The sequence below is a fragment of the Podarcis tiliguerta genome (assembly GCF_965153285.1).
Source record: "Podarcis tiliguerta genome assembly, chromosome: 2".
NCBI lineage: Eukaryota > Metazoa > Chordata > Lepidosauria > Squamata > Lacertidae > Podarcis > Podarcis tiliguerta.
This window is the reverse complement of record NC_139535.1, coordinates 2,868,327-2,879,128: the sequence shown is the minus strand read 5'-3', so window position 1 is coordinate 2,879,128 and position 10,802 is coordinate 2,868,327. Positions and strand designations below refer to the sequence as shown.

Genomic DNA, 10,802 nt, shown 5'->3' with positions numbered 1-10,802 from the left:
TGGTGCGGAAGGTTCAGTTAGTGGAGAATGTGTCTGGTAAGGGGGAAGATGGCCTTGGGGATGTGGAGATCCAAGCATGTCAGCGTGATCTCAGGACTGCATTACCTCAAGGACAGCCTCTTCCCATATAAACCTACTGGGACCCTGAGATCATCTTCTGAGGCCCTCCTTCGTGTGCCTCCTCCTTGAGAGGTCCGTAGGGCAGCAACACGAGAACGGGGCCTTCTCTGCAGTGGCTCCCTGTCTGTGGAATGCTCTCCCCAGGGAGGTTCACCTGGCGCCTTCATTATACACCTTTAGGCCCCGGGCAAAAACCTTCCTCTTTAACCAGGCCTTTGGTTGACCTGACTGACATCCTATACCCTTTTAAAATGTGGCTCCTTTCGGGGGGTGGGTGTTATTGGGTTGTTGTTTTTATTCTGGTTATATATGTTGTGATCTTTTCTGTGAACTCCCCTGAAACCTCTATGTATACAACAGTATATAAACTCAATAAATAAAAAATAATAAGAATAAGAATCCCCTTATAAAGGGAATGGGAGACCAGGGAGAAGAGACGGTGAAGGAAGATTGGAGGAAATTCAAAGACTACTTACAGAAACATTATAAGATAATGAATGTTTGATGACATCAGATTGATGGTGAATGGTTATTAGTAAAAAAGTGAATAGAAAAAGATCCAACTTTTTCAGATATAAGGAAATGCAATTATTATGCATTAAGACTATTAGAAAATTAAAATATGATATAGGGAAAGAATTTGCAGACAGAATATATGATTTGGAATACAGAGAAGGGAGGTCTGGGGAAGTCGGAGAAATAAGTTAAAGCAATATAAGGAGACAAAAATTGTTTTTAATATTTTTATTTTTATTTTTTGTATTTTATTGTTTTGTGTCTGTGTGCTGTAGTGTTTTTTTGTTGTTGTGATGTTGTTTGCTTATTGTTGTTTTGTGTTTATTGTAAAATCCAATAAAATAGTATTTTTTTAAAAAAAGAATCTCCTTGTAAATGGAATGGGTTTCATGAGTTCACAGTGTTCAGATGTAGGTACTCTATGTAGAGCGTGTATATATTTGCATACATCCTAAATTAATATATTGGTCCTGACCCCAACGAAGGTGCACTGCTATTTAAAATCCAAGCTGACCTTTCCACCCTATGCTGGCCCATGTCAAAACAGGGCAGCTGCTTCTCTGGGTTCTTGCAAACATGTTTTCCCCAGCTCTGCATCTGCTCCTCAAGCCACAGAGAGACTCCAGAAGGTTGCCAGGGCGATGCTTCCCCGCCTCATAAATATTCTTATTTTTCCAGGGGATTTCTCCAGGGATTTCTCCAGAGATTCATAATTTCTCGCACTGAGTCTGAAAAGTCTGGTGCATAAAATATCCCCTGTCTTGTCAATTCCCTAAACAGCTGCAGACGGTGAGAGGGATAGAGCAAAAAGCCTACATCACAAATGAAGAGTGGCTGTGCTCTTCCTTCTTTCCCTCGCGCTTTTAGGACACCCCAAACGGGCTAGTTTTAAATGTCACCACAAACATATTTTTGAGGGTGGCAGGTTGTGCACAACCATCTCATCCCCCTGCAATCCCAAGGGATGTGTTAGAGCCCCCCAACCTTCCAAGTGGCCCCTGAAATCCTATTTTGGTTTAAGAGGGGGATGAACCTAATATTGTTTTCAGGGTGGGTTGCTTGAACCCCCTATGTGAATTTCCTGTTGTTCTTGGTCACAAGGAATTGGTTTCAAGTCCCCCTGACCTATGTGGCCCCTTCAGTCCCCATTTTTGATTAAGGGCCCAATGAACCTGAACGTTTTGCTTGGGATGGGCTGTGAGCACTCAACACAACCAGCTCTTCAACTCTTTTCTTTTAATAGTTTTTATTTGATTTTTGCAAATATATTATAACAATACAACCATACACATCTATATTTAAAGATCTCTCCAAATCTTTGGACTTCTCACCTTCCCCTCCATGGGTTTTCAACTGCATACTGTTCAATAGTCCATATTTTACATCACTCCGTCTTCTCCATAGCAATTGCTACATTACAAGTGTTATTGCAATCCTGCTAATGTTTTCATCTGCTTAGAGTGGTCATCAACTCATCAGTTCTGATCAGGAGGAATGGGTTTTGATTTCCCCCAATCTTCCACATGCTCCCTGAAACTCCCCCCTTTTCTAAAGTTAAGGGTCCAGTGGAGCTAACCGTTTTTGTGGGTTTCATGCTCTATATAAGCGTGGTCTGTTGCATGTCCCCACAGCCATCTCTGGGTCCCAGAAACACAAGGGTCCTGAACACGAGGACCATAAAGTTCCCGCATCACTTTGATTGCGCTACGCACCCTGATTGCTTCTTGGTGTCTGCAGTACGGATGGCTCAAGCCTCCCGTGATTCTCCAATACAGTTTTAGGAAGTTCCAGGCAGCTGTAAAAGTTCTAAACAGTTCCATAAAGTTTTAAAAAGTGCGAATACATATGAGTAGTAATGTTACAAATACAGTGATTCCAACTTTACATTTCGGGGTGACCTTTTTTCACAACTGAGAAGAATTAGTCCCCTTTTCAGTATTTCTAAGCAAAGGTTCATCCCATTATAATACAGGGAGTGGCGTTTGTTTGTTTTTGAAGTCAAAAAGTTATAACTCTAGTGCATACTCTATTTTTCTTGGTTATATGCAGCAAAAAGGGCAGCTCCCACTCTTCTTCCTGGCTAGCCCGCCATTCCCTATTTTGCTCTCCTTTGGCTTAACTACAGCAAAAGCCATTTTCTTTGCTTTCCGGTCCACCTAAGCAACAGTTGCCCAGGCTGCCCAGAACTGCCTCAGTTGTCCTTCACTCTTTTATCTACCCCCCTCCCCAAGCAACAAGCCTTCACCCTTTCCTTTCCTCCTCTTCCTCCTCCTCCTCTGTTTCATTGCCATTCGCTTTCCCACAACATTCCCACCGCTGGAGAGACCTGTCAAGAGTAAGCATGGGCCAATGATACCAAATAGTATGGGAAACAGCCTACTAGAAAAATTAACCAATAAACTGAAACTGACATGGGGACAAATAGAAGAAGACACCTTCACCCCTGTATGGCTCCCCTTTATCACACACACACAGCCCAACAAGACAATGACAAAAACCCACCAACAGCATACAAATCAATATGGCTAACCTGATCCAAAACACCTACCCACCCCACTCACCCATGAAAACAAAGACCACCACAGCCAACCACAAATGAACAACCATACCCTAGGCCAACCCCAACCTCTCTCACCACCAAAGGAACACAAGTGAACAGCAAAGAACCTGCACAAGCAATGTTGACACCAAACCCCACATATAGTAAGTAAAATAGAAACATCGCCTCCCGACCCCCCCATCTTCCCCTCAACACTTCCCCCCTTTTCTTCCTAATGTCTCAAAAAATGAAACTGAATTGTAAAAATGTTACATGGGGGAAAAATACGAGAGAGAGACATTGCACACTTTTGTAAATCATCAAATTTTTAATTAAAAAACCGCCAAAAGATTCCCACCACTGTGGAAATGTCCGCCTGGAGCTCCCCCCTCCAAAATACGCTCCCTTCTTACTACATTCAGTGGAAACATTCGAGGATTTTTCTCAGGAAGTGAAATGAAACGGGGACATGGGGGAAATTGAAATATTTTGGGTGGGGGTGGGGGTTAGAGATGGCAGTTGAGCGGGTAGGATTCTGGCCAAATGTGGACCTAGGTCCCTGTGTATATGGTCTGAAGGTGCAAAATGTTAACAACACCTTTGCTGAGGCTGAAGAGAATAAGCAGAGGCCTAAATATAGGACAACTGGCTTATTACACCAGAAGCTTAACATGAGTCAACAGTGGGATGCAGCAACTTTTTTATATATTAAATAATCATATTGATGACCCTCCCTCACTGTAAGGTCCCTGCATGGCTCACAACATTTTAAAATACAGCATTGAAAGGTGTTTTTTTTAAATTATACAATTAGGGGGGAAAGATAACAAATTTTAACTCTAATAAAAATAATGTTGAAATCTTAGTCTGCTTCAACAGAAGTATAGTGTCCAGATCAAGGGACGTAATAGTCCCACTCTATTCTGCCTTGGTCAGACCACACCTGGAATACGGTGTCCAGTTCTGGGCACCATAAATTAAGGAAGATATTGATGAGTTGGCAGGTATGGGGTGAAGGGTGACCAAGATGACCAAGGGCCAGGGAGGAATGGGGGAGACCACCTCTCCATCCTGACCCTCCCAGCGAGGAGGAAGAGGAAGAAAGTGTAAAGGGAAGTCACAGTTCAGAGGCAGATGAGGGGGAAAGTTGGGAAATCATGGGAGAGCCAGAGCAACACCTGGCTGACACGTCATTAGAAACCATTCTAGACCCACCATCTTCCAGAACCCAGTGAGCCTTAAAAGTAGGAGAGCAAAGAGCTCAAAGACAGAGGGTACTTAGCAGCACCTGCAGAGGAGGTGATGATGATGACGAGTAAGGAAGTGGGAGAGACTGGGGGTGGAGATTCACTCGGGACAACGCCATTATCCAAGAGGCTGGGTTCTATGGCCTCTCTGTAAGCTTGGGGAGGGGAGGGGAAAGGACTGTAAGAAACTTTTCCTTGTCTTTATAATTTCCTGGGCAATCAGCCAGGAACCGTTGATAGCACCCTAACATTGGGTATGTTTAGTCTGCATAGAGGCCTACATTTGTTATTTTCATTTATACTTACTCCTATGCCAGAAAGGGCATTGTATAATTGGAGGGATATTTCTCTAAAATTAAGAAAAATAACTGGAGTGACAGTGGACATCCTTGTTCCATTCCACGACTAATTACAAAATTTTGGTAATGTGAATTCCCCTTGATCTATGTGATCTATATCTTCCAAAGTATTAACAAAATTTCAACCAAATACAAATTTCATAACTACTTCCATTAAGTTGGCTGATTCTACATGATCAAATGAGGGTAACGATTTTTTAAACTGAAACATCATTTTTCAAGAATCTCACTTCCCTACCTTCTTGAAAAATAATATTTTAAGAATCAGATGCTATCTTTAGTTTTTGCTGTCAGGTGCTCCTTTGTGTTCAGATCAGGTCTCAGCAAAATAATGTAGCATTTGGGAATGAAGATGCAGCCCAGGAGCCCAGCACTGGAGGCCAAGATGGAGAAAACCTGAACGGCTACCATGTATTTCCCCTTGGTGCTCAGGTAGGTGGGCACAAAGGACACCCAAACACTGCAGAAAACCAGCATGCTGAAGGTGATCAGCTTGGCTTCATTGAAGGCCCCAGGCAGCTTCCTGGCTACGAAAGCCACCGTGAAGCAGATGGCTGCCAAGAAGCCCATGTAGCCAAGGGCACTATAGAACATGGCCACAGACCCTTCGTTGCATTGCAGGATGATCTCCCCAGGCCGGGAGTGCATGTCAGAGTCTGGGAATGGTGGGGAGATTCCCAGCCAGATCATGCAGATGACAACTTGGACACAGGAACAGGAAATGACAATGGAGTTGGCCAGACTCTTCCCCAGCCATCTCCTCACTGAGTTCCCTGGCTTGGTGGCCAGGAAGGCCAGAACCACAGTGATGGTTTTTGCCAACACAGAAGAAGCAGCAACAGAGAAGATGATGCTGAAGGCCGTTTGTCGGAGAAGGCAGGTCCCTTTCCTTGGCCTCCCAATGAACAGGAAGGAGGACAAAAAGGAAAGCAGGAGGGAGACGAGGAGGATGTAGGAGAGGTCCCGGTTGTTGGCTTTGACTATGGGAGTTTCGTTGTATTTAATAAAGATTCCTAAAACAAAGCTTGAGGCTAAGGACCCCAGTAGGGCAAGGGAAAGTAGGACAACCCCCAGAGATTCTTCATAGGCTAGGAAGGTGATATGCTTGAACACACATTGATCTCGGTTCTTGTTTGGGTGCTGATTTTCTGGGCATTTTTTGCAATGGTCTGCATCTGCAAGAGAGAGAGAGAGAGAGAGAGAGAGAGAGAGAGAGAGAGAGAGAGAAAGAGTAATGTCTACTACTCTGGAATCAGCCAAGCCCTGAGCAGTATCTAGCCTCTGGGGAGGGATTCAGTTGTAGACCAAGTCAGTCTGGGACAGCCACAGATCACTACAGGTATTTAATTAGCTCTACCCCAAAGAAATTTGGAACAGATTCCAGGGCTGGAGATCCCCAGCTTGGCCTCTGGCAGTTTTGGCTGCTTGGAGCCCCCTATACCAGGGCCAAAAGGAGGACCAGGGGTCTGTGCAGAAGTCTAATATCTACCCTAGGTCCATAACAACCTCCCTCCTTAAGGACCCCGGGACAGTTAAGTCTAGTCAATGGCAACTATGGGGTGCAGTGTTCATCTCGCTTCAGACCGAGGGAGCTGGTGTTTGTCCACAGACAGCTTACTGGGTCATGTGGCCAGCATGACTAAACCGCTTCTGGTGCAAAGGGACACCATGACGAATGCCAGAGCGCCATGACAAATGCCAGAGCGCACGGAAACACCATTTACCTTCCCGCTGCAGTGACACCTATCCATCTACTTGCACTGGTGTGCTTTCAAACTGCTAGGATGGAAGAAGCTGAGACAGAGAAACGGGACCTCAGCCCGTCACGTGGTTTCGAACTGCTGACCTTCAGCAAGACCAAGAGGCTCCGTGGTTTAGACCTCCCTCCTTCACATTTGACCAAAGGTATTTTTTGGAGTAAGCATGAATAGTAGGGCTAAGAAGTGGGAAATGGGTGGGCAGCCATTTAGTGATTGACATGTTTATATCCTCCTTTCCCAATCAGCTTAATATATTTATATATACGATGATGATGATACATTTTAGAACAATATCATTAACTATAATCATAAAAAGAGATTGATGATGATGATGATTTGAATCACCCAGTTCCCTCCCACACATGAAGCATACCAGCCTTGTCCTGCCCAGAAATGGTTTTGAGAGATTCCTGACTGAACCCTTCTCTCTTCCCCAAGGCCAGCCTTTCCCTTGGAGTCACCCACCTTCCTGAGCGGAGATGGTCCCTTCTGCACAGGGAAGACATTCATAACAGCAAAGAGGCTTCCCTTCCTGAATCACCTTGACGGATCCAGGGCGACAGCTTTCCACACACCTGGAAGTAGGAAGGGTCTAGGCACAAAGACGAAGAGCGTCAATGAGAATTGTTGTTTGAGGCATAGTATCTGCTGTAGCATCTAGACTATAGCTTGAAACTAAGCATTTCCCATCACTGCCCATTACATGAATTATTCATGATTAAATTCAGGAAAAAACAAAGGACCTCCATTAAATAAAGTTCTGTATATGGGCCATTCACTACTGATAGAAATTCATGTAACAACCGAAAAGCAAGGAACCCCCCTTTCCCCATACACACAGTTTAGCAGGAAGCCTCCTTTGGCACCCAGCTGAGCAGAGGAGCTGTAGGAACTATCTGGAACAACAGCCCAGTGCTGGAGTTGACAGGCAACTGAGGGCAGCAGCCCACAGAACAGGGAGCACTTATTAGAGCTCATAGAAAAGACAGCAAAATGACAGGCATGATTCCCACTCCCCGTCACCTGATTGAGCCACTTGGGCCACACAATGGCCTCCTGGTCGATGGAGCACTTCAGGTCTGGGGATCCCTGTCTGTCGATACTCCCAAACTTCACTCTGAGGACGGATTTATTGGGGAACACCACCCAGTTCACAATGTCCAAGTCGGCTGCCAGCTCCCCGTTCTCATCCAAATACACTCTGTCCATGGAAGAATTGTAGAACTGGGTGTTTCCTAGGAAAGGGTGGAGCTGGAACAGAAGCAAAGATGAGAGCATTTAGAATAAAGGGAAGCATAGGCCCCTGTTTTGCTAGCCCAGAAATGGAAAGTCGGCGAGGTCCCAGCTAAAGAGGATTGGCAGCTTAAGTGGACAGAATATGCAGAAATTGGAGATTTAGCGTGCAGAATAAGAGAGCAAGAAGAAGATACATTGAAAGAAGAGTGGAAAGCATTTATTGAATATAGGGAAAATAACTGTATGCAGCTGAAAATGGTGGCAGCATTAAGATAAACTCAACCACATAAATAATGTTTGATGGATGTAAAAGTAGAAAACTGATTTGAATGGTTATAGCAAAATATAAGGGATGTATAAATGAACCATGGAACAAGAAGAAGGGAAGTCATCGGATATTTTAGAGTTTGTAAAATGTTTATTTGGAATTGTTAGATTGAAAATTTAATAAAAATTATCTAATAATAATGATAATGGAAGCATACTGACAATCCACTTCCCCTTTGCTTAGGGCTGGTTGCAGACTGAAATAGTCATGGAGGGATCTTGTCACTTTTGGTTCATACTGTTTTCTCTCTCACACACACCCCAATCTTAAATTCAGTTCTCCACATCTCTGAAGCATTTTTTAAATAATAATAGTAATAGAAACTCATCAGAATTCTTCAGCGTTTCTGTGTGATTTCCTCCTAGGAAGCATGTTTTTGAAGGATGCTGCCCCCATGGATTGTTCCAGAAATTAGGTTCGTTTTTCCTTTCAAGGCAACCTGAATGAAATCTCCAATATGGGCTTCAGCAGGGAAAGGCAGGAGCTTGGTGGAGGGAGCAGAGAGCCAGAGCAGAGTCAAGCGGGTGTCAAAGGAATAGAGACTAGAGACAGCCTGATCAATGTCATCTCCCCTGCCAAAAATAATTCCAACTTGCGGGGAAAGGAGAATTGGGCACATGATGGGAGCGGTTGCTCGGGGGGCTGTGCAATGAGGCAGGAATAAGAATAGCAAACAGAAATGAAAAATGTATATGTATTTAGGGAGGTTTAAAATGGAAAATGGGTAATGTGTTTTGCAAACTTTGGGATTTTTCCATAGTAGTTTTTTTCCTAAAGGGCTCTGGGCTCTTGCTGAGATTAAGATTAACTAACTGGTTTAACATGTGAGTGTTGTAACCTTAGATCATGTGATGAAGGTATTGGATTGCAATATCTCCTTTTTGAAGGGAGTTGCCTTTTTGTCTTTGGCTCCAAAACTCAATAGAGTTTTGTAAAGGAAGCTCTCCAGAAGATAAAGCAAACAGCCTGGAGGCTGGAAGGCAGGAGAAAGAGAAAGATGGAGAGAGAGAGAGAGAGAGAGAGAGAGAGAGAGAGAGAGAGAGAGTAAGTAATATCTAAATGAATGCTTCTAGTTCTTATGCTTCCAATCATTTCAAACTGCACAATATTCAATATCTGCAACACTACAATCGATTGTCATGCTCAGTTGAGATGTCTATGAAGGGAAAGAAAATACCTGCCATGGCTGTAGCCTTTGAAGTCCCATTCTCTCAGTTCCCCTCTGCTTAGATCTAGATGAATATGCAGCATTTAAGGCACGAGCCACGGCTTGCACAGTGTTGTAGATCATGTAGCTGTCTAGAGAGAGGATTCTTTCCAGATCATCTTGGGGAAGCCTCTCCAGTTTCCCTCTCTCTCTGCATCTTGTCCGGCCTTTCACTGAGAATGCATGCTTTGAATAGGAGCAATTAAAAGCATCCTCCCAAAACTTCTTAATACCAAAGAAAAAGGGTGGAAAATCACCGTATTTTGCCTCTTTACTTGTCTCAGTGAAGAAGGAAAATATACCATGGATGTATTGGAAAGATATCAAATTATACATCAGTTCCAGGGCGACATCCCACAAAACTGTTGTGATGAAGATTTTCCCAACAATGGATTTCATCCCTATGTCAAAAAACTGTTGTATAATGAGTAGTCCATCTAAGAAATAAGTCCTTTCCCCGTAGTAAACAAATACATGCACTTGCCTCCACTTGCGGAATGGAAGACGAGGAATCTCTACTGCATTTGTATTCAGTCCTTGGATGCTTTGTGAGATGACAACACAGACACCGCTCTTGATGAGCACGGGTGTCAAGCTCTTCAGGAACCGCTCTCCATTGTCGGTGTCTGGTGCAAGGAGGCCAATCAACGTCCATCGGAAGTGCTGGAGCAGCTTGACAATCCCTGGGTACAGGGCTTCTTCTTTGGGGACCATCCGGTAGAAAAAAGGGAAATGCCTCTTATCATTCAGAACATGAGAGACAAAAGCATAAGTGACCTGGGAAGAGAAGGAAGATTTGGATCTTGTTTGATTTCAGATCAAAGCCTAAATATTTCTAAGCCCAACATGAGATTGGGAAGGTCTTAGGAAGGAGGAAGGTCTATTGCAAGGACACTTTGGTGGGAACAGTGATTTCCTTGAAGGTTGTGGCAGCCGTAAGGAAGGCAAATTTGAGGCTAGGGATCAACAGGAGGGTAGTTGAAAATAAGACTGCCAATATCATAATGCTATTATACCTCTCTCCATTCCTACCTGTGGGATTTTATAGATGCCCAACACGTTTGAAATCTGGATGGAGTTTTGAGAGTCGGACCCTTCGAGAACAGCCAGTAAGTTAGTCTGTTTACCACAGCTGTAGTTTGGAAAGCTCAGCTGCCCAATTGACAGCATGTCTAGCAAAGCATCATAGGTCACCCTTCCATCAAAAAAATTCTCATGGATGCTGTAGCCCAGGGTGATGTTGGGTAACAGCTTTTGATTCTGGTTGATCGCTTGAATGGCATACAAGAAGGAGAGGAGCTGCCAGTACTTTGTGGATCCTTTCCTGGGGAGAGAAATTATATACATGCCAGTACTTTTCAAGTGATATTTCTGTTCTACCTCTAATATTCATCTCTACCTCTTTCAAATCAGAACCAGTGAAGGCAGTGAAGGTCCTGTGTGAGTGTCTGGAGGCGGATGGAGGTTGGATGGCGGCTAACAGATTGAGG

General features: G+C 44.0%; 1 protein-coding gene across 1 annotated transcript; it reads right to left on the bottom strand.

Annotated features, from left to right (window-relative positions):
• Positions 1 to 3,678: 3,678 nt before the first annotated feature.
• Positions 3,679 to 10,026, bottom strand: LOC310672779 (vomeronasal type-2 receptor 26-like; the record flags this gene model as incomplete). The annotated part of the gene is made up of 4 exons (XM_083430430.1): positions 3,679 to 5,956; positions 7,007 to 7,133; positions 7,565 to 7,792; positions 9,283 to 10,026. The coding sequence occupies 4 exons, from the start codon at positions 10,024 to 10,026 to the stop codon at positions 5,046 to 5,048; spliced, it is 2,010 nt and encodes a 669-aa protein (XP_083286556.1). The 3' UTR covers positions 3,679 to 5,045.
• Positions 10,027 to 10,802: the final 776 nt, after the last annotated feature.